Source organism: Netta rufina (genome assembly GCF_964035555.1).
Source record: "Netta rufina genome assembly, chromosome: 18".
Lineage (NCBI taxonomy): Eukaryota > Metazoa > Chordata > Aves > Anseriformes > Anatidae > Netta > Netta rufina.
Window position 1 is genome coordinate 3,525,792 of NC_140142.1, and position 25,435 is coordinate 3,551,226.

General features: G+C 49.7%; 2 protein-coding genes across 2 annotated transcripts; one reads left to right on the plus strand and one right to left on the minus strand.

The window, feature by feature from the left end:
• Positions 1-11,759: 11,759 nt before the first annotated feature.
• On the plus strand, positions 11,760-12,695 carry LOC311216216 (olfactory receptor 14A16-like; the record flags this gene model as incomplete). Its single annotated transcript, XM_084297764.1, has 1 exon — positions 11,760-12,695. The coding sequence occupies one exon, from the start codon at positions 11,760-11,762 to the stop codon at positions 12,693-12,695; it is 936 nt and encodes a 311-aa protein (XP_084153890.1).
• A 3,943-nt stretch (positions 12,696-16,638) lies between these two features.
• LOC311216217 (olfactory receptor 14C36-like) lies at positions 16,639-25,149 on the minus strand (the record flags this gene model as incomplete). The annotated part of the gene is made up of 3 exons (XM_084297765.1): positions 16,639-16,767; positions 23,329-23,412; positions 24,340-25,149. The coding sequence occupies 3 exons, from the start codon at positions 25,147-25,149 to the stop codon at positions 16,639-16,641; spliced, it is 1,023 nt and encodes a 340-aa protein (XP_084153891.1).
• Between the last annotated feature and the right edge of the window lie 286 nt (positions 25,150-25,435).

A 25,435-nucleotide genomic window follows, 5' to 3' on the forward strand; every position in this document is an offset into this window, starting at 1 on the left:
GGAGCCATGGCCATGACCAGCAGCAGGACGTGGCCTTGTCACTGCTGGTCCCTTTGGCTTCCTCATTGTTCTCTTGTGCTTTCACATTCAACTAAGTCTTGAGATCTCATGTATCTTGCTGACAATCTTGTTGTCTATACAGTGGCATCTCTTTCATTGCACAGCTCTTCCAAATCTGGTGCTAGGAATATACCCAAGGAACTGCTGCATGAATGGGCCTCTTGCTTTTTGGGGCTTCACCGTGGATCAGAATCTCAGAGTGTTCAGTGTAGTGCTGGACTGGGAGCTCCCTTCTTGGCTGGCCATGGCTCAGCAAACAATAACTGGCCTTGACTGGCCTGGGACTGTCCCCATGGTGCTTAGTCTGATGGCAAATGGCATGCTGGAGAGGAATGTGGAGCTGTGGCAGGGAGGTGGGGAGAGGTGGGCAGGAGCTGAGCTGGGCTGGGCAGTGCCCGGCAGAGGGCAACAGCAGCGTCAGGGAGCGGTGGCAGCATGCAGGGGAGGGCTCCCAGCAGGGCTTGGTGCTGCAGAGCCAGGGATGCAAGAAGGGAGCCCAGAGCTGCAGGGGCAGGGGAGAGGAGGTCGAGGGCCAGGGCGGTGCTGCAGGGGCAGGGAGCTCAGCATGGCCCTTGCAGCCCCCTGCCCTGGGCCTGCCTCTGCCCATGGGCTTGGCCCCGGCCTTGGCTCCGCTGGCAGGAGCGCTCTTGCCATGCGCTTCCTGGCCTCCCCTCGCCTGTGCACAGCTGCTGCCCACTCAGGCTGCTGCCACAAACGTGTCCTCAACAGCAGCACCACCCCTTGGGCTGCTTCTGCTGGCCTCCCCCACCCAACTGCCTTGACTCCTTGTCTCTGCTGGGCCCCGTCTTCCCCACCCAAATATGTCCCTCGGCTGTCAGTGCCCTCTCCTCTGCCATGGTGGGACATGCTTTCCAGTGGGCCATCTACCAGACACCGTAATGAATACTATGAGCAGGACTAGAGGGGTCTTCCTTCCAGACAGGGGGAAGCAGGGAGGAAAAGGACAGTCGGGTTTACTGGACTGGGTATATTAGATGGCCTGGCACATCAGTCCCACCAATGTATCAGGCTCTACTGGACACAGGTACACTGGGTGCCCTAATGCCATCAAGCTAGAAAGAGGTAGAACCCACCTATATTTTTCAAGTGACAGGGGAATCCCAGCAGTTAACTGTACTGGAGGCTGAAGTGAGTCTAACTGGGCAGGAATGGCACAAGCACCCTAATGGGACTGGCCCAGAGATATCATCTTGTGTATCCTCAGCATAGACTGCTTCGGGAGAGGGTACTGCAAAGTTCCAAGAGGGCACCACCAGTGGGGTTTTGGGATATCTGCCTTGTGAAAAGAGCTGCCCAGTCAATAGCTACTCTGTTGACTGGGCAGCTCTTTTCACATTACTCAGTTTAATTTTCCGTGGCTGGAAGGGGACAATTTCCCCAAGATCATGGGTACAACTACAGCCACTTGAAGAAATATTTTCTTTAGTTTTCATTCTGAGTTTTCCACAGAAAACCCAAGAGAGACCATGGATGTCCAGTTTTCTAGTAAGATTCAGGCTGAATTTCTCAGGTTCCAATGGTCGTTTTGATATTTTATTTTATTTTATTTTATTTTATTTTTATTTTTTTATTTTTTTTCCCAAAGAACCCCTGACTTGTGTGAGAAAGGGTTTCACGTGCTGGGTTGGGCTGCAGTTATGGGGACAAAGACCACTGCTGGCAGCAGAGGTGTCAGACCTCCAGATTCTGCTTTTCCTCCTGATAAAGGTCTCCAAAGAAATCCCCCTGGATCAATAGCAATAGGAGAATGATGCTCAAAACTGAAATGCAGCAAAATTCAGCCTTTAAAAACAAAACACATTTTCACTAGGTGTTTTTTGAAATCTTCCTTAACTACGTCTTGCAGGCTCTGCAATTAGCTGCACAAGGCATGAAGGCTTGAAGACAACTGTGGAAAAGATGTTAGCAGTTTCTGCATTTTAATAAGTTCCATGGTGTATTTTGGTGCTCAGTCTATGAAGCTCAGGTACTGAGAGGAGAGTGATGTAACCACTTTACTTGCTCAAGTCAGAAGGAAAAGCTGAAGTGACTTGGAGTATTAATGAGCACCACTGAGAGCTGTTACTAACAAAGCCTCTCCAGGGCCTTGTTAGGGCAGATAATTGGAGGCCATGGTTACAGACAGGCAAAGCACTATGCTGAGAAAAGTCTTGGTTGGTTTTAGTGAAGCAGAAGAGCCAAGGCCTGACCCCTGGAACTGGGAAAGGAGATCCTGCACCCCCACATCTGGCTCAAGGCTGTTCCTGGGGTCTGTGGGCTGTGGTGGGCAGTGTGATGCCATGAGAACAACACTGGTGTGACACCTCCGTGGTGCTGCATGGGGTTGCAAGGAATCAATGAGGCCTCATCACAATAAATATAACATACATGTATCTCCTCATAAGCTCTAGCCGAGGGGACAGAAATTTCAAGGCTGTTGGGCCTGCCATTTCTACTAGCACGCTCTGCCTTCTCCTCTGCAGGCTTTCCTATGCTGGGCCACAGTCTGACCTATTTCCTTGAAGTCTGCAGACACCCATCTCAGTTCACCAACTTGCTCTCACAGTTTGCTTTCACCCATTTCTCGTCAGCCCTCACCAGCTTTTCTTTGAAAAACAAAGCAAGGGTCTGATCAGAGGGTGACCTCTGGCAAGACAGCACGACCCTTTGAGAGACACATTTCTTCCTTCTTGTGGCCAGTGCCAACCTTCCACAGCACTTTGTTGCATTTTTTTCTCTCCTGCTCTTTTCTACGACCAAAGAAAACTCCATCATGTTGGAAACCACTCCTGAAGTAGGCATCCCAACCCAGCAGGCTCCTTGCGGCCTCTCAGCCAACCAGACACAAGTCACCTCAGCAGCAGCTTCCAAGCCAGGGGCCTGCTGCTGGCCTTGCAGCTTCTTGGCTACACACAGCCAAGCCTTGTGCCTGCTGCTGCCTAGCCATGGACTCAAGCAGAAGGGACAGGACAACCCATATGGGGGCCTTCACACACAGACACACACACACACACACAATTTCTAGGTTGGAAGAGACCTCTAGATCATCGAGTCCAACCTCTGACCTCTTTCTGTCTGGGTCCTCCTGGCTCTGGAGGCAGAGGGGCTCCCCCAGTCAGCACGCCAAGCAGGTGCCTTCTGCTGGCCTAGCAGGGCCACTGCCAGATGTCAGCCCAAAAGTGCAGTTCCCAGGGAGAACTCAAGGGTTACCTGCCACCTACTTCAAGCAGAAGTGACCTCACAGTCCCTTTCTGTGACACATTCCTGGTGCTGCCTTATCAACTTTAAGGGACGAACAGATAAATGGGATGCCGTTGTGGGAATCTATTACAGACCACCCGGCCAGGACGACAATGCCAATGAATTATTCTTTGCAGAACTAAGAGATGCCTCGAGATCAACTCCTCTTGTCCTTATGGGAGATTTCAACTTGCCCGACGTCAACTGGGATCACCACACAGCTGTCACGAGCAAGTCCAGAAAGTTCATAAAGCACCTAGATGATCTCTTCTTGGTGCAGGTGCTAAGGGAGCCAACTAGGAAAGGTGTTCTCCTTGGTCTGTTGCTGGAGAACAGGGAGGGTGTTGTGGGAGACGTGGCAATTGGTGCCTGTTATAAATGGCTCAGGATTCAAATTAATCTGCCTCCATGGTTACGTCAGACAGGCTGCAGGGTCCTAATGTCCGCCCCTCTGCTCTGCGCCGACTCGCCTCACGGTGAGAGTCGACTGCCGGTGTCCACTGACGCCTCTGATCTCCCGTAGCAACTCGATCTCGGATGTTCCGCAATTACTTCAATTTCCCCGCGTTTTGCAGCTTCTGTCAGGTCTATTCTTTGTCTCTCAGAGCCGTCCGTGGCTCTGCAGCGTCCCAGGGCTCTCTCCGTCCAGCGGTAGTCCCTCCGTAGTTTCTCTGGTCTCCCAGCGCCGCTCCAGTCTCTCGGCGCCGCTCCAGTCTCTCGGCCTGTTCAGGTCTCAGCGAGTCCAGGTCTCGGCCTGTGCGGGCCTCATATGTTGCAGGAAGCACAGCCGAAAGCACCAGTAGAGTCAGATCATGCTCCTGCCTTGTTCTTGTCACAGTCAAAACATTTAAGAGCAAAAATAGGATACACGAGATACACAAGATACACCGGGCCCATATATTAGGCACCACCACTCAAACTTGGATAAAACAGCACTTCTTTTCAGTCTGTCAAGCACTTTGTTCATCTCTGCCCACTCCCCTTGCGGAGAGTACAGAACCACGGATCGGAACTCTGCACTCGCTTTGCAGCAACGCTGCGTCTCACTCACACAGCACAATCGCACACGGAGGCCTCCAGCACATCTCATTCATACTACAGGAATATAATTTAGAATGATAACCAACCAAACCAACCAAACAAGTATTGTCTCTGACTGTGTTCTTCGTGAAGTGACTTGTAACACTTTGTTTCAAACCCTTACACTTACACAAATACTTTCAACACAAAATACATACATAAAAACACATACAATTATTAACACTCCAGTTAGTATCCCTCCAGCAGCTGAAAACATACCGTTTGTCTGCAGTTTCGGGAGATCTTTGCTCCTGCGGTGAGCAGCTGAGAGTGGAGTCCCCTCCGAGCAAAACGCTCAGGGTGCACCTAGGGGTGTCCACGCTGCAGCCGATCCCACAGCCGAGCAGAGTGTCTCCTGCCTGGCTCACCAAAATGACTCACAGAAAGCTGACTCCACAATCCGTAAGATTGTAAAGTAGGTATGTTTACTCAGTTCCATGCAGCACGGGGCGGGTAGTCCCACCAAAGTCGTACACGCCTAACATGGCAAATTGCTTTAGTAAAGAGTTACATATACATAAACATTCCTATACATATACATATTCCTAACCTGTCCCTTTGTGAACAGTCCTCCTTATCTCAGACCCCTTGATTAAAATCTGAACCATGAGGTTGTTTTTGATCTGGTTCTCGGGGTCCGAGAGGCTCCTGTTATCTGGTGGTATAAGTGCAGGCACAAATGCAGCACATATTCATTCTTAATCAATTGCTCTCTAATTTCTAATTCCATTGTTTCAGCTTGCTCTTTTCCGGATCCACAGGTATTCTACTATTAATGTTTAAAGCCTGACAGACCCCGTCCTCCGTGGATCAAAATACATGGGGTCTTAAGGGTTCTTTTGGTCATTCTATCATATAATACTGGATCATTTTCAATTTACTCTTTAATTTTCTGGGGCCCCTATTGTTCCAATTTCTAATCATTATTCATAATGGACTTTTTGGTCATATATCTGGTAATTTGCTCCCTTTCTGGTCTTTGGTCTTCGATTTTATCTGACCCATCCGGGAATTTTACTAGTGGCAATTCCCACAGCCCTTGGTTGCCCCCAGTGAGAGTGTCTTGCAGGGGGTTTAGGACCTATCACCCACCCACGTATCACTCCATTCACCAGCCCAGCCCCCTCCGACAGGAGATTAGAACTGGTGAGAAAACAAAAAGACCTCCACGCTGACTTTAGAAGACTCAGTTACACTCTCACACACAAACACTAGCAAACGCACCTTTACCCAACCGGACGGTATCTTACGAATCAGTCATCTTCATCCAGAATCCAACTGGACGGTATCCACAAGCATCTCTGCTGTCTTCGTCTGGGATCGAACCAGACGGTATCCACAAACGACTGTCGTCTTCATCCGGTTCGATCCCGGACACCGGAATCCAACTGAACAGTATCCAAACGACCCTGTCGTCTTCATCCAGATCTTCGCGCACAGAATTACGGGCAAAAAAACAGCCGGCAAGGGAGCTCAAAAAAAATCAAATTCTTTGATTACCTCTATTCAGGTTCAGGATGGCATTAGTCCTGATCTGACTCAAACAGGAGCCACCAAATGGTGGGGCGCCTCTCCTAGATTAAGTCAGAATTCAGGAACTATAGCCATCCCGGACGAGCCCCCAAACTGTTATAAATGGCTCAGGATTCAAGTTAGGATTAAATAAAAAAATAGGATTTATTGAAAGAATATAAAGGAATAGAGGTAAGCAAACAGCGCTGGGTGCACCGGGAGTCTCCGCTCCACCAGGACACACACCAGTTACATCAAGCAGCTGATTTTTATGCTCCTAGACTAATACATATTCATTACTACTTCTAAAAAAATAGATTATTAAAATTAGCTTCCGGGGTGCAGTCCCTCCTACTGGAGCATGTGCAGTCTCCTCTGGGGGTCTCCTCTGGGGGTCTCTGGGGGTCTTTCATGCTGAAGGCTCGTAGTCTTCCTCTCCCCCTTTGTACTTACTTGGCACCATACCAAGTTTATAGAACATTCTCTTCAAGTCTTGTCTCCCAGCTGTCCTTCAGCTTCTTTCTCCTTCCTCTTTATCTCTCGGCCCCCCCTAACCAGATACCAAAGATCCGCATAGTATCCCATAACAGTCACTAGTTGTTATCAGTTGTTCTGAAACTTCCAGACACACGAGTAATTAAAACATTCTTCCCCAGCCATTCACAGACACATCTATAGCCGTGTTAGAAATAGAAGTCCGGAATAACAAAAGCAAACAGGTTCATAAATTTAAGAAGTGATAAATTGACTAGAATGAGGGGGAGACTGGGACACACTGCATCTGTGGTTCAAGAATTAAATTGCCAGTGCAGGGCCCAGAGGCAGACAGGATTCAAACAGAATTGTTCTTTATGGACACGAATTGTTAAAACATTCCTCACAGGGGCAAACCCATCTGGGCTGCTGCATTGTGCAAGATATTGCTGCTCGGGTAGAGAACCTGGCTGTAAAGGTACGCCATGTAGATGCTCATGTGCCCAAGAATCGGGCTACTGAAGAACATCAAAACAACCAGCAGGTGGATCAGGCTGCTAAGATTGAAGTAGCTCAGGTGGACCTGGATTGGCAGCATAAAGGTGAATTATTTACAGCCCGATGGGCGCATGACACCTCAGGCCATCAAGGTAGAGATGCAACATACAGATGGGCTCGTGATCGAGGGGTGGACCTGACCATGGACGCTATAGCACAGGTTATTCATGACTGTGAAACATGTGCTGCAATCAAGCAAGCCAAACGGTCAAAGCCTCTTTGGTATGGAGGACGATGGCTGAAATAGAAATATGGAGAGGCCTGGCAGATTGATTACATCACACTCCCTCAAACTCGCAATGGCACGCGCCACGTACTTACAATGGTGGAAGCAACCACCGGATGGCTGGAAACATATCCTGTGCCTCATGCCACCGCCCGGAACACTATCCTGGGCCTTGAAAAGCAAGTCCTATGGCGACATGGCACCCCAGAAAGAATAGTCAGATAATGGGACTCATTTCCGAAACAACCTTATAGACACTTGGGCCAAAGAGCATGGTATTGAGTGGGTGTATCACATCCCCTATCATGCACCAGCCCCCGGGAAAGTTGAACGATACAATGGACTGTTAAAGACTACATTGAAAGCAATGGGCGCTGGGACATTCAAGAATTGGGACACGCATTTGGCAAAGGCCACCTGATTAGTCAATACTAGGGGATCTGCCAACCAAGCTGGACCTGACCAATCAAACCTGTTACGTACTGTAGATGGGGATAAAGTTCCTGTAGTGCGTGTAAGAAATATGCTGGGTAAAACAGTCTGGGCTACTCCTGCCTCAGGAAAAGGCAAACCTATTGGTGGAATTGTTTTCGCTCAGGGACCTGGATACACTTGGTGGGTGATGCAAAAGAACGGAGAGGTCCGGTGTGTACCTCAAGGGGATTTAATACTGGGTGAGAATAGCCCATGAACTGAATTGTACCATGTTAATTACTATATAATACTGTATGTTACCACTACTATGACTACTATATACCCTACAGGAAAATGGTGACTAATTAGAATGTATGGAAAAGAGTGTAACCTGAGTATGACATAAATGGTATGGAATAAGGGGTGGATAGATGTCCTGGTTTCAGTTAGAACAGAGTTAATTTTCTTCCTAGTAGCTGGTAGAATGCTGTGTTTTGGCTTAGAATGAGAAGAGTGCTGATAACACCCCGATGTTTTAATTGTTGCAGAGCAGTGCTTATACCAAGCCAAGGACATCTCAGCCTTTTGCTCTGTCCTGCCAACAGGCAGGCTGGGGGTGCAGTAAGAGCTGGGAGGGGACAGACCCAGGACAGGTGACCCAAACTAGCCAAAGGGGTATTCCATACCATCTGACGTCATGCTAGACAATACATAGGGGTGGCTAGCCAGGGGAGGGGGGCCGGACTGCTTGGGGTTAGGCTAGGCATCGGTTCGCGGGTGGTGAGCAATTGCATTGTGCATCACTTGTTTGTACATATTATTATTAGTAGTACTATTATAATCATTGTATTATTATTATAATTGTTATTATTATTATTGTTATTATTATTCTCCTGTCTTATTAAACTGTCTTCATCTCAACTCACGGGCTTCACTTTCCATTTCTCTCTCCCGTCCCAGAGAGGGAGTGGGGAGGTTGAGCGAATGGCTGTGTGGTGTTTAGCTGCCGGCCTGGTTAAACTATGACCCAGTGGCAGGGACTGTGAGGCTACTTCTGCCTGTGCATTTGATAGGGCAGCTGCAGGAAGGTGTCACAGAAAGGGACTGTGAGGTCACTTGTGTCTGGAGGTGGCAGGTCAGCCTTGACTTCTCCCTGGGATCTGCACTTTTGGGCTGACAGCTGCCAGTGGCCCTGCTAGGCCAGCAGAAGGCACCTGCTTGGCATGCTGACTGGGGGATCCCCTCTGCCTCCAGAGCCAGGAGGACCCAGACAGAAAGAAGGCCCCCAGATGGGTTGTCCTGTCCCTTCTGCTTGAGTCCATGAGTGGGCAGTAGCAGGCACGAGGCTTGGCTGTGTGTAGCCAAGAAGCTGCAAGGCCAGCAGCAGGCCCCTGGCTTGGAAGATGCTGCTGAGATGATTTGTGTCTGGTTGGCTGAGAGGCCGCAAGGAGCCTGCTGGGTTGGGCTGCCTACTTCAGGAGTGGTTTCCACCCTGATGGAGCTTTTTGTGGTAGTAGGAAACAGCAGGAGAGGAAAAACTGCCACAAAGTGCACCATGGAAGGTTGGCACTGGCTACAAGGAAGTAGAAATATCCAGGGGAACAACTGGTCTTGCTGCTAGAGTCTAAGGCAAAGAAGGCGTTAAGTGTCTCAGCCTTTACCTTATCTCTAGATCATTAACAGATTTCCCCCATGTCCAATGAAGGATGATGATTCTCCTCAATCCTCCTCTACTTAAAGTATTTCTATAAGCAGTGTTTATTGTCTTTGACAGTAATAGACAGATGGAGCTCCAGCTGGGCTTTGGCCCTTTGAACTTTGACCTGCACAGCCCCATAACATTCAGGACCCAGCTCCAGACAAACTGACAGCATGCATGAGAAGGAAGAACAGAAAAAGTAGAATCTGGCAGCCTTCCACCCACTGTTTTTCTGTGACTCTGTGTTGCAGTTCCATTCAAGTGATTACTCCTGTATTATCCAAACTTTCCTGAAGTCCTGATGCTACTATCCTGTCAGAGATAGCACAATCACATGAAGGTTGAACTGTCTGCCTGCAGCCATGAATGGCTGACAGAATGGAGCATCAGTGTCGAGGAACCCTGAGAAAATGCAGGATTTTGCCTATAGAAATCTCTTGTCATTTACAAGGAGACGAGCCTCGTCCTTCGCCATAACAATAGGAACCCCACACATCAGGGCAGACTGGGACCCTGCTGAGTGAGCAGCGCCCAGGAGGAGGAGGGCCTGGGCACCACGAGGGATGCCATAGGAGCAGTGGTGCCTGCTCACGAGGAACCAGGCCAGCTTTCTACAGAGTTGCCTTACGAGGAGCATGGCCACCAAGAAAGTCTGAGTTATCCGAATCAGCTCAGATCCAGTGTGGCACCACAGGGAAGAGTGTTTGCAGCCCTCAGGAAAAGAGGTACAGGTCTAGGGGACCCTAGGACAGGCTGGTATGGAGAGGATAAAGGGCTATGGCAAGGCTCAAAGTCCCAGCAGGACCCAGGTCTTTGTGTCCATGACTATGGCTGTTGTCACTGTCATTGAGGCCTATGAGGAGACAGGTGATCGTTAAAGCACCAGGGCCTCATTGCCTCCTCAACCCCAACAATGAACAAAGCAGGGGTCGTACCATTCTCCTGCACTTGGCCATGCACATCCCCATCTCCTACTGCTCCATGAAGAGCCCTGTGAAAGGTGTGAAGGGAAAGGATCTCACTTCCCAAGCACTTGGGGTCAAGGCCCAGCCCTTGTGCTTGGTGACACACATCCAGGTTTCCTACACATCAGTGTCACCTTCACATTGCCTTTGTCTCCTTGTCCTCACTGCCTCCAGGGTTCTGCTCTAACGAGCTCCAAGGGAGGCTGTGTCAGTGCTGGCCCTCAGGGGGACACTGCAGGAAACTTGCCTCTGACTTGGACTTCTGGAGAGATGTCTTCAATTGTCTCTAAGTGCCTGAGGTTCGTGTGTGGGCTCATCAGCAAAGCCCCCAGAGGGGTGATTGCAGTGCCTTGGGCTGGTGCTGTGCTGCTGAGCTGGGCCGGGCTCGTGGGATAGAGAAAACTCATTTCAAAAGTGATCCTGTTGCAGAGAGACAGCTGTGCCTAGGAGCAGCTCCTCTGCACAGTGCAGTAGGGCTGGGGGCTCTGTCCGCAGCTGGCACACAGAGAGGAGAGGAGAGAGGGCTTGGAGGCAGTTGGCAGTGGGAGGATGCTGAGAGCTGCCTGCAGGAGAAACCTGCACAGCCCTTGACAAGGTAAGTGTCTGGCTGCAGGGCCATGCAGCTGCAGGTCCTGGAAGGGTCTCGTGCTGGGTCTTGTTTCTGGGAGGGCAGTGGGCAATGCAGTAGGCTTTGAGAGTCCTGCTGGGCTGCAGTGCAAGGTGAGAAAGTCTGGCAGAAGCCCCTTGGAGTGTCATAACCCAGCTGCTCTTTTTAGCCAAGAGTTGGGTGTCCAAGTCTCCTCCAGACACTGCAGGGGATGCAGATTGGGTATTGGGACACCCCAGATTGCGAGTATCCAGCTCTGTCCGTGGGGCATCATCCTGGGCTACACTCTTCTCTCCCGCAGGATGCAGCTCTCTCCTGGCATCCTTGTGTTATCCAGATACTTCAAAGAAAAGACACCTCCGTACTAACATGTCTGTGCTGCTGGATGGCTGTCTGTGGGCAGCTGGAGTGAGGCCTCTGCAGCCTTTGCGAAGAGGGAAAAGCTGAGATCCTGCTCATGCACTTGGGGATAAGGTGAGGATTCTGTCCATCTGCACTGGGGTTGGAGCTTCTTTGCTTTAAGCTGTCTCCACTTCTTTGGAAACGCAAGAGTGTGATTGTTCTACTAAGCATAATAAAATCTGACTCGCTCTACAGTGTGGTTGGAGGTGTTTTTTGCAACAACCCTGCAAAGTTCATGGATCCCATAAGTGGACTGAACTTGAGTTTCCCCCTTGTTCCTGCTTTCTGACTGCTTCACAGAAGGAAGGACACCTCTAAAGGCCCCAGCAATCCATGCTTGCAGTGCCAGTCTCACCCAGCATCAGCTGGGACTCAAGCGATGGAGCTGCAGAAAGCTCCTTTTGCAAAGAGAGGCTTCAGATGAGAGTGCTCTAAGGCTTGTAGTAGGTTTTCCTCAGAGAATTGTCTTCTAAACTTTTTCTGCCTTCTCCTTCTCTACAGACAATTCTTCAATGTCAGAAAATGCCCAACGTCAGCTCAGTGAGTGAGTTCCTCCTGCTGGCATTTGCAGACACGCGCGAGCTGCAGCTCCTGCACTTCACACTCTTCCTGGGCATCTACCTGGCTGCCCTCCTGGGCAACGGCCTCATCCTCAGTGCCGTAGCCTGCCACCACCGCCTCCACACCCCCATGTACTTCTTCCTCCTCAACCTCGCCCTCCTCGACCTGGGCTGCATCTCCACCACTCTGCCCAAAGCCATGGCCAATGCCCTCTGGGACACCAGGGCCATCTCTTACCAAGGCTGTGCTGCCCAACTCTTTCTCTTTGCTTTCTTGGTTGTAGCAGAATATTACCTTCTCACCGTCATGGCCTACGACCGCTATGTTGCCATCTGCAAGCCCCTGCACTACGGGAGCCTCCTGGGCAGCAGAGCTTGTGCCCAGATGGCAGCAGCTGCCTGGGGCAGTGGCTTTCTCAATGCTGTCCTGCACACGGCCAACACATTTTCCCTGCCCCTCTGCCAAGGCAATGCTGTGGACCAGTTCTTCTGTGAAATCCCACAGATCCTCAAGCTCTCCTGTTCAGATGCCTCTCTCAGGGAAGTTTGGGCACTTGTGTTTAGTGTTTCTTTAGCCTTTCTTTGCTTTGTTTTCATCATGTTATCCTACGTGCAGATCTTCAGGGTAGTGCTGAGGATTCCCTCCGAGCAGGGCCGACACAAAGCCTTTTCCATGTGCCTCCCTCACCTGGCCGTCGTCTCCCTCTTTATCAGTACTGGCATGTTTGCCTACCTGAAACCCCCCTCCATCTCTTCCCCATCCATGGATCTTATTGTGTCAGTTCTCTACTCAGTTGTTCCTTCATCAGTGAACCCTCTCATCTACAGCATGAGGAACCAGGAGTTCAAGGATGCAGTAAGGAAACTCTTTGGATACATGCTTCTTTGCAATCAATAATGTTTGTGAGTTCCCTGATTATTTCAGGAACTGTGAGGAAAATTTTTGTTACTATATTTCTCTATAAATATTTTCTACAATTTTTTTCTTTTGATTTAAATTATGTTATCCTTAACCTGCTACCTGATTTTCTTATTTCTATTTTTTCATTTATAGTGACCCAGTCATCTAATTATTGAAAGAAGCAGGTTATGTAGAGAAACATAATAAATAAAAAAACAAAAACAAAACAAAAACAAAACAAAAACAGAACTACATTGTTATCTGCTGCAATCTCTTCCCATCCCCTCTGGAGCTGGGGGATCAGCCCCAGCACACAGGAGGGTCTCTGGGCCAAGAGCCCAGCTGCTACATGGATTTTGGGTAGGGGCTGCTGCTTCTCTGGAGCCATGGCCATGGCCAGCAGCAGGACGTGGCCTTTTCACTGCTTCTCTCTTTTGGCTTTCAGTGTGTTCTCTTGTGCTCTTTTATTCGGATAAACCATCATATCTCATATGCCTTGGTGACAGTCCTGTTCTCTCTGCAGTGGCATCCCTGTGACTGCAGGCAGCAGCAGGCACTGTGCAGCCCTGGGTCACAGCTGCCTCTCTGAAAGCACAACAGTAACAGGAGGGTCTTGCTCTGGGCAAACCCAGAAGCCTGGACGCCTCTCCAAAGCTGCTGCCAGGAACATAGCCAAGAGGTTGCTCCCTGCTCTTCGGTTTTCTGGGGTTCTAGTGCCGGGTTCTTCACCTGGGGCTCAACAACCTCAAGCAGAGCTACAGGCTGGGAGATGAGTGGTTGGAGAGCTGCCTGGCAGAGAAGGACTTGGGAGTGATGGTTGATAGTTGACTGAATATGGGCCAGCCGTGTGCTCAGGTGGCCAAGAAGGCCAACAGCATCCTGGCTTGTATAAGAAGCAGTGTGACCAGCAGGGCTAAGAAAGTGATTGTCCCCCTGTACTCAGCTCAGGTACTGAGAGGAGAGTGATGTAACCACTTGAGAAGCTAAAGTCAGAAAGAAAACTTGAAGTGACTTGGAGTATTAATGGGCCCCACTGAGGGCTGTTACTAACAAAGCCTCCCCAGGGCCTTGTTAGGGCAGAAAATTGGAGGCCATGGTTACAGACAGGCAAAGCACTGTGCTGAGAAAAATCTTGGTTGGTTTTAATGAAGCTGAAGGGCCAAGGCCTGACCACAGCCACTGGGAGAGGAGACCCTGCACACCCATGTCTGGCTCAGGGCTAGTCTTGGGGTCTGTGGGATGTGGTGGGTACTGTGATGCTACTAGAAGAACTTCATTTTGACACCTCCGCAGCCCTGCACAGTGTTGCAAGGAAGCAATGCCAACAGTCAGCATGCCAAGCAGGTGCCTTCTGCTGGCCTAGCAGGGCGACTGCCAGATGTCAGCTCAAAAGTGCAGATCCCAGGGAGAAGGCAAGGCTGACCTGCCACCTCCAGACACAAGTGACCTCACAGTCCCTTTCTGTGACACGTTCCTGCTGCTGCCCTATCAAGTACAGAGACAGAAGTGACCTCACAGTCCCTGCCACAGTTATGATCCTCCTCCTGGGGCAGGAGATGCTGAGGCAGACCTGAGCTCCTCAGAGCATTCCCACCCTTCTCCTTCTTTTGGCCCACAAGCTGATCAGATCAGGGTAAGCAAGAGAGTAAAGGTAAGGGAAAGGGGCTATGGACTGAGTTTTGGCTTCAAGGGATACTTTGAAGTCAGGCATAAGAATAGTGGATTCCTGTCAGGGTGTAGAGTAGTATTTAGGTTTGGGGATTAATATCACTCATTAAAATAAGGGAAAGGCTTTACATGACTGTTTGAAGTCAGTGTTACAGCAGAATCAACATTGCCTGAATGTTCGAACCTCACAGAAATCATTAATTTCTGCTAGCCAAACTCCTCTTTCCTCCCCCAAATCTCACATCTCTCCTGACCAGGCTTCTCCTGACTTCCCCATATCAGTCATTTTCTCAGGGGCTGCTTTCTGATGGCTTTCATGATCTCAGAGTACCTGTCTCATTTCTGTTGGCTACTCCTTTCTTGAGATTGACGTGGCACCTAAGTCAGGATGGAAAAGAACACACAGGCTGTAGGTGAACCCTGCACAATGTGCCCAGCAGCTCTTGTACCACCTCAAAATTTTGTTTCCTGCCTCCAACTTCTGGATACGGAATGGCTTCTGTGCTCCCAGGCTATCTTTTTCCAAACCCTCATGCATGGTTCAGTTTGCCCCAAGCGTCTTGGAGGCAGTGGCCCCCTCTGTGTCGAAAACTGAAAGCAGTCCTAAAGGATGACTTCAGGCAAAAGCTGACACCTCTGACATGACAACCCCTACTCCAGACCTCTTCCACTATGGGGCCTACCAGCTACTTAGAAGGAGCCGATCTCAGAAACTACATGCACAGCAAGTGCCTTCTGCTGCCCTACCATGGACACTGGCAGATGTGAGCCTAAAGGCACAGATCCCAGCCAGGAGTCAAGGGTGACCTGTCAGCTACTTCAAAAAGAGCTCAACTCACAGGCCATTTAACAGCCATTTGCTTCCTGCTGGACTTAGTGTTTCTGACGCACCACTGAGCTTATAATACCACACCTAGAAAACACCCCCTTTTTGGGCCAGGAGCTGCCCAGGTAGAAGTGATCTCATTGTGGTCCTCCAAGCCCATGGCACACCTGCTGGGCTCCCAGCCTCTCTGACACTCAGGATCCAGTTCTGTGCCAGTCCTGTGAGGTGCTAGGGCAGGAGGGACCTTGCAGGCAATGTTCCAGCCCCGTGCCTGTTGGCGGTCTCTCAGCTCTTAGTGCACAGTGAAGATCATGCTCACATCCAGAAGTTGTGTGCCTGAAGCCAGCCTAGAAGACACTCAGGGGAAGCATCCTTGCAGCCCCAGCCCCAGCCGGTGGTGCTGCTCTGCAGAGCGAGGGGGCTGTGGTGCCCAGAGCATGGGGGCACTCTGCAGGGCTGTGCTGGGCAGGCTGGGAGGCAGACCCAGCTCATGGGGTCACTGCCATTGCCCCAGGGCTGCAAGGAATCACTGGCCAGGCTCCTTTGCTGGGGCTGCTGTGTGCCCTGGGGCTGCTGAGCCCTCCTCTGCTTGCTCACACCAGATTGAGCATTTGAGGTCTGCTCAGTCCACCTTGGAGGAGATCCCCCCTTAGGAGGGAAGTGCTGCAGTGGAGGCCAGCTGTGCCACTGTCGTGCCCACTGCCTGTCCCTGCCTGCAGTCCCAGCACAGCCCCACAGCAGCACTGGCACCAAGTGATAGGAGCAGCTGAGCCTGACCCCACCATCAGGGCTCAGCAGGAGAGGGCAGCAGTGGCAAGAGAGCAGCTCTGCATGCCCCAAACGCTGGTGTTCCCTGGCCGTGCTGCTGGGATGGGACTCTTTTCCTCTACACTCCTGCACATGGGCACTGCTCCTGCAGAACCAGCACTGGTCTCAGAGGAAGGCTTCTCTCTGTAGATGTCAGAGACTGATTTTTTGAAGTGTGATTTGTGCTTTGGACTCTGGTTGTCAAGCATGTTGTGCTTTATCCTGGCAGACAACTCAGCACCATGTAGCTCATCCTCATCCCTGAAATGCTCATGTGTTGAGATAAAGATGGTTTGATAGCAAAGGAAAGGAAGAGATGTTGCTGCTGCTGCTGATGATGATGATGATAATGTAGTTTAGTAAATCAAGCGATGCACAGTGCAATTGCTCACCACACACTGACCGATACCCAGCCCGTCCTCAAGCAGGGGTCCCCCTGAACCTGGCCAGCCTGCCTCAGGATCTCCTGTGTAGGTCCTTTGACCTTCCTTTGTTTTATGTCAAAATCAGCAGTGGTGGGACTTCATTCAGGCCACAGACATCCACCATTATCTTCCACTCCCCCGTAGAATTTTGCACTGTCCATATGGGACTATTAAAGGGTGAGAGAGCCTTGCTGATCACTCCTTGGCTCTCCAGTCAATGAACCAGCTCATGCAGGGGAGTCAGGGAGTCTCTGTCAGTGCAATACTGCCTCAGGTGCACTGTTGTGGTAGCGATTGGCACCTGCTGCTCATTGGCCATCAGCACCTCCAGAGCAGAAGGGCCCTGTGAGAGAGCGGGCAAGGTAGACAACTGTTTAAAGGTAAGCCTTTGGATCTTTGAACTACCCTTTCCTGAAGGAGTCTATACTAAGGGTTCACAGAGCTTCTGGGCCAGTCTCAAGGGGTTGCTTTTGCCACTCTTTCCCATTAGACTCACATCAGCCTCCAATACAGTTGACTACTGGGATTCTCCCATCATTCCAGAAATACAATTGGGTTCTGGCCCTTTTAGCTTGATGGCATTACAGTACACTGTGCATTGGTGTCCTTTAAAACCTAACACCTCCTGTGGGTCTGTGTTAAGCAAGTAATCCTCAAAGTCCAATACACCCAGTTGCCCCATTCCTCCCCCCGGTTGGAGGTAGAACCTCTCTAGTCCCGCTCATAGTATTCATTACTCTGTTTGGAGGACTGCCCACTAGAAACAGGAGCAGCAATTTTCTCAGAAGAACCACTTTTTGTGAATGCTTTTCCTTGTGCTTCATGTATCCATGCCTCTAGGATGGAGGTAGATTTTCCATCCCATTTTCTCATGGCTTCTCTGTTGTCACACAGTTAAAACCACAGAGCTGCATGTGGTATGTACCCACTATATCACCTTTCTTGAGTAGAGGGACACTTACGCCTGACAGCTGAGGTATTGGTTCGTGGAGGTGGGGAGGAAAATGTATTCTCTTGTAGCTGTTGGACCTACTCGGACAGTTTCTCCATAGACAAGACACAGGTTCGTAGGGAAGAATAGAGAGTTTCTTTGTAATTCCATAGCTGGCTAGCCAATTCATCCACCATGAGTTCCTCTTAGTCTTTCCTGGTCATTACTTTCAATGATTTGGCATATAATGACGGTGCACTCCGTACAAAGCTCTGCCCCATGGGTCACGTGCACTTGACTTCACCTGGATCTTCAGAAAGCTGTTAGTTGCCTAAGTTTCTAGGCAACTAATTACCTCCAAATAATTCCCTCAGGTACTGGATACCCCCTATGGGAGCTCAGTTTGGAAGCCTGTGGAATCTGCTAGACACAGAAACAAAGTAGCTAGTAAAAAAAATGCAAGATAAGGTACAAGACAAGTTGCATAAAGTCGAAGAAGAAGTAACAATTGAGGAGTTGAGAAAACAACCAGCACGAGCGATCAGCATGGCAACAAATCAACGAGCAGAGTAAGAGCGTGGTAGTCGCGTGAACGATAAATGCTTCAGTTGCACACCAGCCTTGAGTTGTGTGATCAATTCCCTGCAAATGACCTCAATGTGATGGGAGATTTGGGACGAGCAACGTAGGCATTGGGACCAAAGGGAACCCCGCTGAATGAATTGAGCTGACAGCAGGACTGCAGCTTCCACCCTGGGACCACACCTAACCCCAGGTGAGCAGCGGGCAGAAGTATGGGGGTGAACCTATCGGCCAAGGAGGAGACAATAGTGAAATTGTTGAGCAAACTCTTAGAGAAAAGAGGGATAAAGTTGATCCATATAAACTGAAACTACTGTTAAAAGTTTTTGCAAAAAAACTTGCCCCGTCAACTGTATCAGCGATGTTTGATTTAGCTACTTGGGAACATGCAGGGACTATTTGGGATGCTGCTTCTCGGGGAAATACCATAGTAGTGTATGTAATGACAACTTGGCGTTTAGTAACTGAAATGTTAAGAGCTTGGTGGGCAGAAAAAAAAAAAGGTACAAACTGCAGTGTCACAAGCAAGCGAAGCACAAGAAGGTGCTTGTGCACTGACAGAAAAGATCAACCTGATTGATTTTGAAAAGGAGGCTGAAACAAACCCTAGCCCATTTCCTCCACCTTTGTCACCATCGGTGCCCCTGACAAGGGATGTTTCTATGGCCCCCATCTCTTCCCAAAGCGAGGCCCCTCGATCAAGTAAAGATTTTGACCCTTGCAAGCGTTGGGACGGTATACTCCGAGAGGCATTGAGAGATGGAGACCTGATAGGCATGGCTTTTCCAGTAACAGTACGGAATAATGGGCCAAATGAGTATAATGTTTTTCAGCGGGACTTGATAAAGGAACTGAGAAAAACAGTCACGACCTACGCATTGCATGCGCCTTTTACACAATCATTATTAGAAAATGTGATGACAGGTCAGTTGCTGGTTCCGTATGATTGTCGCCAAATAGCTGCTATGATCCTCACCCCGACTCAAAAATTGTTATGGGAACAGAAATGGAGAGAACTGTGTGAGATAGTGGCACTGCAGAATTTAGAAAGAACATTAGGCGACCCTCTTATGGGTGCGGGGCTTCCTCAGCTTATGGGAACTGAGCCGTTAATGGACCCACGATTACAACTTGGCTCAACAATGCCATCTTGCGACAGTCAGCCCAACTAGCATTACAAGCCCTGCTGAAACTGCCAGAAACAGGAAGGAGCCAGCCTTCTTTTACTAGCATACGACAAGGAGTCAATGAACCTTATATGCAGTTTATAGACAGATTGACGGATTCACTGGACAAGCAAATAGATAATCATGAAACTGTTATAAATGGCTCAGGATTCAAATTAGGATTAAAAAAATAGGATTTATTGAAAGAATATAAAGGAATAGAGGTAAGCAAACAGCGCTGGGTGCACCGGGAGTCTCCGCTCCACCAGGACGCACACCAGTTACATCAAGCAGCTGATTTTTATGCTCCTAGACTAATACATATTCATTACTACTTCTAAAAAAATAGATTATTATAATTAGCTTCCGGGGTCCAGTCCCTCCTACTGGAGCATGCGCAGTCTCCTCTGGGGGTCTCCTCTGGGGGTCTCTAGGGGTCTTTCATGCTGAAGGCTCGTAGTCTTCCTCTCCCCTTTGTACTCACTTGGCACCATACCAAGTTTATAGAACATTCCCTTCAGGTCTTGTCTCCCAGCCGTCCTTCAGCTTCTTTTTCCTTCCTCTTAATCTCTCGGCCCCCCTAACCAGATACCAAAGGTATGCATAGTATCCCATAACAGTCACTAGTTGTTATCAGTTGTTCTGAAACCCCCAGACATCAAACACAAACAGCTTTCTTATTGACACTTCACGAGTAATTAAAACATTCTTCCCCAGCCATTCACAGACACATCTATAGCAGTGTTAAGTTAATCTCGAAGAAGACAGGAAAAAAGGCTGTAACTGTTAGAAATAGAAGTCTGGAATAACAAAAGCAAACAGGTTCATAAATTTAAGGAGTATTTTCTGAAGACGTGATAAATTGACTAGAATGAGGGGGAGATTGGGACACACTGCATCTGTGGTTCAAGAATTAAATTGCCAGTGCAGGGCCCAGAGGCAGACAGGATTCAAACAGAATTGTTCTTTATGGACACGAATTGTTAAAACATTCCTCACAAGAATAAGCAGAGTGAAGGATGTTGAGTTTTGTCCTAACATGAGGAAGGATGTGCATCACTGATGAAGGAACGCTCTTTCTGTGCCACCATCAATGCAAGTTATACAAGAACTATATCAAATAAAGGAAACCTGTTCCACACTGGCTCTGTCACACCATGGGACAGGGGAGGGACATTTTTCAGTTTCAGCCTCTTTTTCAGAGAAGCTTTGCCCTCTCCCTGCTCACCACGATGCAGATCCTGTCCCTGGATTCTCCATGAGCACCTTGTAGGTCCTGGCAGGCTGCGTGGAAGGGACGAATGCCCTGGGCCCCCTTCCTGCTCTGCCCAGGCCAGCAAGGGCCCAGAGCGGCCTCCTCGCCCCTGCCCCTGCAGCTCTGGGCTCCCTTTATGCAGCCCTGGCTCTGCAGCACCAAGCCCTGCTGGGAGCCCTCTACTGCATGCTGCCACTGCTCCCTGACGCTGCTGTTGCCCTCTGTCGGGCACTGCCCAGCCCAGCCCAGCCCCTGCCCACCTCTCCCCACCTCCCTGCCCTCTCCCCAGCTGTGGTGGTTTTACCGTGCTGAGCAGCTAAACCCCACACCAGCACAGCAGCCCAGGCTGAGCTGGCCCCAGGGCAGCGCCCACTGCAGGCTGCTGCAGGGCTCTGGGCATGGCCACCACAGCCGCAGCCCCTCAAAGGCACCGCAGCTGCTGGCACAAAGGCGGCTCTGGGCCTCCCCAGCAGCCCCCGCACTGGGGCCAGGCACGGCTCAGGAGATGGAGGTCCGTGAAGCTGCAGGAGCCCTGCTCTCTTGCCTGGCAGATCCCCAGCACACAGTGCCTGTGCCCCGCAGGGCCAGCCCCACTCCCCAGGCCAGCACAAGAGGCCTGGCCCAGCCACAGAGCAGCTCCAGATACTGATCCAGCATGCCATTTGCCATCAGACTAAACACAGTCCCAGGCCAGTCAAGGCCAGTTATTGTTTGCTGAGCCATGTGCAGCCAAGAAGGGAGCTCCCAGTCCAGCACTACACTGAGCACTCTGAGATTCTGATCCACAGTGAAGCCCCGAAAAGCAAGAGGCCCGTTCATGCAGCAGTTCCTTGGGTATATTCCTTCCACCAGCTTTGGAAGAGCTGTGCAATGAAAGAGATACCACTGAACAGACAACAAGATTGTCAGCAAGATACATGAGATCTCAAGACTTAGTTGAATGTGAAAGCACAAGAGAACAATGAGGTAGCCAAAGGGAGCAGCAGTGACAAGGCCAAGTCCTGCTACTGGCCATGGCCATGGCTCCAGGGAAGCAGCAGCCCCAACCCAAAGGCAGCAGAGAGGCAGAGTCCAGCGGGCAGTGAGTCTCTTGGCCCTGAGCCTCTCCTGCGTGCTGGGGCTGCTCCCTCAGAATCAGAGGAGATGGGAAGAGAGGGATACTGAGTCCAATGGATTTATGCTGTCTTCTTTATTGTCTATACTTACAGAGGAAGTCTAGTTTAATTACAGAATTTCTATTTCTATTTCTAGGTTGGAAGAGACCTCAAGATCATCGAGTCCAACCTCTGACCTAACACTAACAGTCCCCACTAAACCATATCCCTAAGCTCTACATCTAAATGTCTTTTGAAGACTTCCAGGGATGGTGACTCCACCACTTCCCTGGGCAGCCTGTTCCAATGCCTCACAACCCTTTCAGTAAAGAAGTTCTTCCTAACATCTAACCTAAAACTCCCCTGGCTCAACTTAAGCCCATCCCCCCTCGTCCTGTCACCAGGCACGTGGGAGAACAGACCAACCCCCACCTCGCTACAGCCTCCCTTGAGGTACCTATAGAGAGCGATAAGGTCACCCCTGAGCCTCCTCTTCTCCAGGCTGAACAAGCCCAGCTCCCTCAGCCGCTCCTCATAGGACTTGTTCTCCAGGCCCCTCACCAGCTTCGTCGCCCTTCTCTGCACCCGCTCAAGCACCTCGATGTCCTTCTTGTAGCGAGGGGCCCAAAACTGAACACAGTACTCGAGGTGCGGCCTCACCAGAGCTGAGTACAGGGGGACGATCACCTCCCTAGCCCTGCTGGTCACACTGTTTCTGATACAAGCCAGGATGCCATTGGCCTTCTTGGCCACCTGAGCACTCTGCTGGCTCATATTCAGCCGACTATCCACCATCACTCCCAGGTCCTTCTCTGCCTGGCAGCTCTCCAACCATTCCTCTCCCAGCCTGTAGCTCTGCTTGGGGTTATTGCGCCCCAGGTGTAGGACCCGGCATTTGGCCTTGAACTTCATGCAGTTGACCTCAGCCCATCGGTGCAGCCTATCCAGATCCTCCTGCAGAGCTTTCCTACCCTCAAGCAGATCGACACACGCGCACCTAACTTGGTGTCATCTGCGAACTTACTGAGGGTGCACTCGATGCCCTCGTCCAGATCATCGATGAAGATATTAAAGAGGACCGTCCCCAGCACCGAGCCCTGGGGGACGCCACTAGTGACTGGCCTCCAACTGGACTTGACTCCATTCACCACGACTCTTTGGGCCCGGCTATCCAGCCAGTTTCTAACCCAACGAAGCATGCGCCAGTCCAAGCCAAGAGCAGCCAGTTTCTTGAGGAGAATGCTGTGGGAGACGGTGTCAAAAGCCTTGCTGAAGTCAAGGTAGACCACATCCACAGCCTTTCCCTCACCCACCCAGCGCGTCACTTTGTCATAGAAGGAGATCAAGTTCGTCAAACAGGATCTGCCTTTCATAAACCCATGCTGACTGGGCCTGATCGCCTGCTTGCCCTGCAAGTGCTGCGTGATGACTCTCAGGAGGATCTGCTCCATGAGCTTCCCTGGCACTGAGGTCAAACTGACAGGCCTGTAGTTTCCCGGGTCTGCCCTCTGGCCCTTCTTGTAGATGGGCGTCACGTTTGCTAGCTGCCAGTCAACTGGGACCTCCCCCAGTCGCCAAGACTGCTGATAAATGATGGATAGTGGCTAGTTCAATAGGTGGATTAGAAGACGTAGTCAAAGTAAATAAATTACTTAAAAAATTAAGCCAATATCAAAAGTTATGAAAACAATAAAAATGAAAAATGAAATGAAAATGTCTCATGTCAGTTTCTCAAGTAGAATGGTAGCATTTAGAGGATTATTATTAGTAGTACAATATGATAATAATACTAAGTACAAAAAATGATATGATACAAATCACAATAATGTTAACAACACTGATGCTTAAGAAGCACATATAGAAACAGTTTCCTCACTGCAACCTTGAGCTCCTGGTTCCTCATGCTGTAGATGAGGGGGTTCACTGCTGGAGGTACCACTGAGTACAAAAGTGACACCACCAAGTCCAGAGATGGGGAAGAGATGGAAGCAGGCTTCAGGTAGGCAAACATGGAAGTGCTGAGAAAGAGGAAGACCATGGCCAGGTGAGGGAGGCATGTGGAAAAGGCTTTGTGCCAGCCCTGTTCAGAGGGTATCCTTAGCACTGCCCTGAAGATTTGCACATAGGACAGCACAATGAAAACAAAACAACTAAAGGCTAAAGAAACACTAAAACACAAGTGCCCCAACAAGTGCTCCCCCAGCTCCAGAGGTGATAGGAAGAGATGGCAGCTCAGACCAATGAATTTCTTCTGGATTCCTTATTGTGTTTATCTACACAGGAAGCCTGGTTCTATAGGTAAATCTTTAAGAAGTAGGAGGTTAAGATTAATATTATTTATATCTGAAACAATAGCTAATGGAAATAACAACACAGACAAATAAAAAGAAAAAAAAGTATCTTAAAGAAGCTGAAGAATATGTATTCAATCAGTGTCCTCACTGCAACCGTTAGTTCCAGGTTCCTCACGTTTTAGATGAGTGGGTTCACTGCTGGAGGCACTGGCGATGGGAACAGACTGCAGTAGAGACTAATGAAATTGTCCCCGTTTCATTATTGATTTATTTAAACAAGAATATTGACTGTAAAGGTATTTGAAATTATTGACTTCATAATAATAATAATAAAATAATAATTAGGAGGCTTAGAATAACAATAAATCAAAGCCACAAATTATAGGAAATAATAATAAAGAAAATTACTTTCAAGAATTTGCATTAAGAGTGTTTGTTTGCAGAAATCCTATTAGTATTTTATGCACATTATTAATACTGAAGGAAGAGGTATAAAATAGTTTCCTCACTGCATGTTTGAGCTCCTGGTTCCTCATGCTGTAAATGAGGGGATTCACTGCTGGAGGCAACAGTGAGTATAGAACAGCCATCACCAGGTCCAGGGATGGGGAAGAGATGGAGGGGGGCTTCAGGTAGGCAAATATGCCAGTGCTGACAAACAGGGAGACCACGGCAAGGTGAGGGAGGCACGTGGAAAAGGCTTTGTGCCGGCCCTGCTCAGAGGGCATCCTCAGCACTGCCCTGAAGATCTGCACATAGGAGAAAACAATGAAAACAAAACAACCAAATACTAAAGAAAAACTAAACAAAAGTGCCCCAACTTCCCTGAGGTAGGCATCTGAGCAGGAGAGCTTGAGGATCTGGGGAACTTCACAGAAGAACTGGTCCACAGCATTGCCTAGACAGAGGGGCAGGGAAAATGTAGTGGCCGTGTGCAGGATACTATACAGAAAGCCACTGCCCCAGGCAGCTGCTGCCATCTGGGCACAAGCTCTGCTGCCCACGAGGCTCCCGTAGTGCAGGGGCTTGCAGATGGCAATGTAGCGGTCGTAGGCCATGGCAGTGAGAAGAAAATATTCTGCTGATATAAAGAACAGAAAGAAAAAGACCTGTGCAGCACATCCTTGATAGGAGATGGCCCTGTTGTCCCAGAGGGCATTGGCCATGGCTTTGGGCAGAGTGGTGGAGATGCAGCCCAAGTCGAGGAGGGCGAGGTTGAGCAGGAAGAAGTACATGGGGGTGTGGAGGCGGTGGTCGCAGGCTACGGCACTGAGGATGAGGCCGTTGCCCAGGAGGGCAGCCAGGTAGATGCCCAGGAAGAGCGCGAAGTGCAGGAGCTGCAGCTCACGCGTGTCTGCGAATGCCAGCAGGAGGAACTCACTCACTGAGCTGCTGTTGGGCATTTGTTTTGTATATGTTGTCCTGCTAAAGGAACAGAAATAGAGTGATAATATATCAGGATTATCTGAGAAAAAACATTTCCATTTTATAATTATACCTCTCAAAGCATTTGCCAAACTGCATGTAGACAGTTGGCAGATCACTTTCCTTCATTGGTTTCAGTTGTTCTCTGCTGGTGTGTCCTTGAGCTGCAGGGTAATTGCACTAAGGAGGTTCTCCTGAGAAGAACCTGGACACTGCTGAGAGCAGAGGAATTCAGGCTCAAAGTGCCCATCTGCACACCCCTCA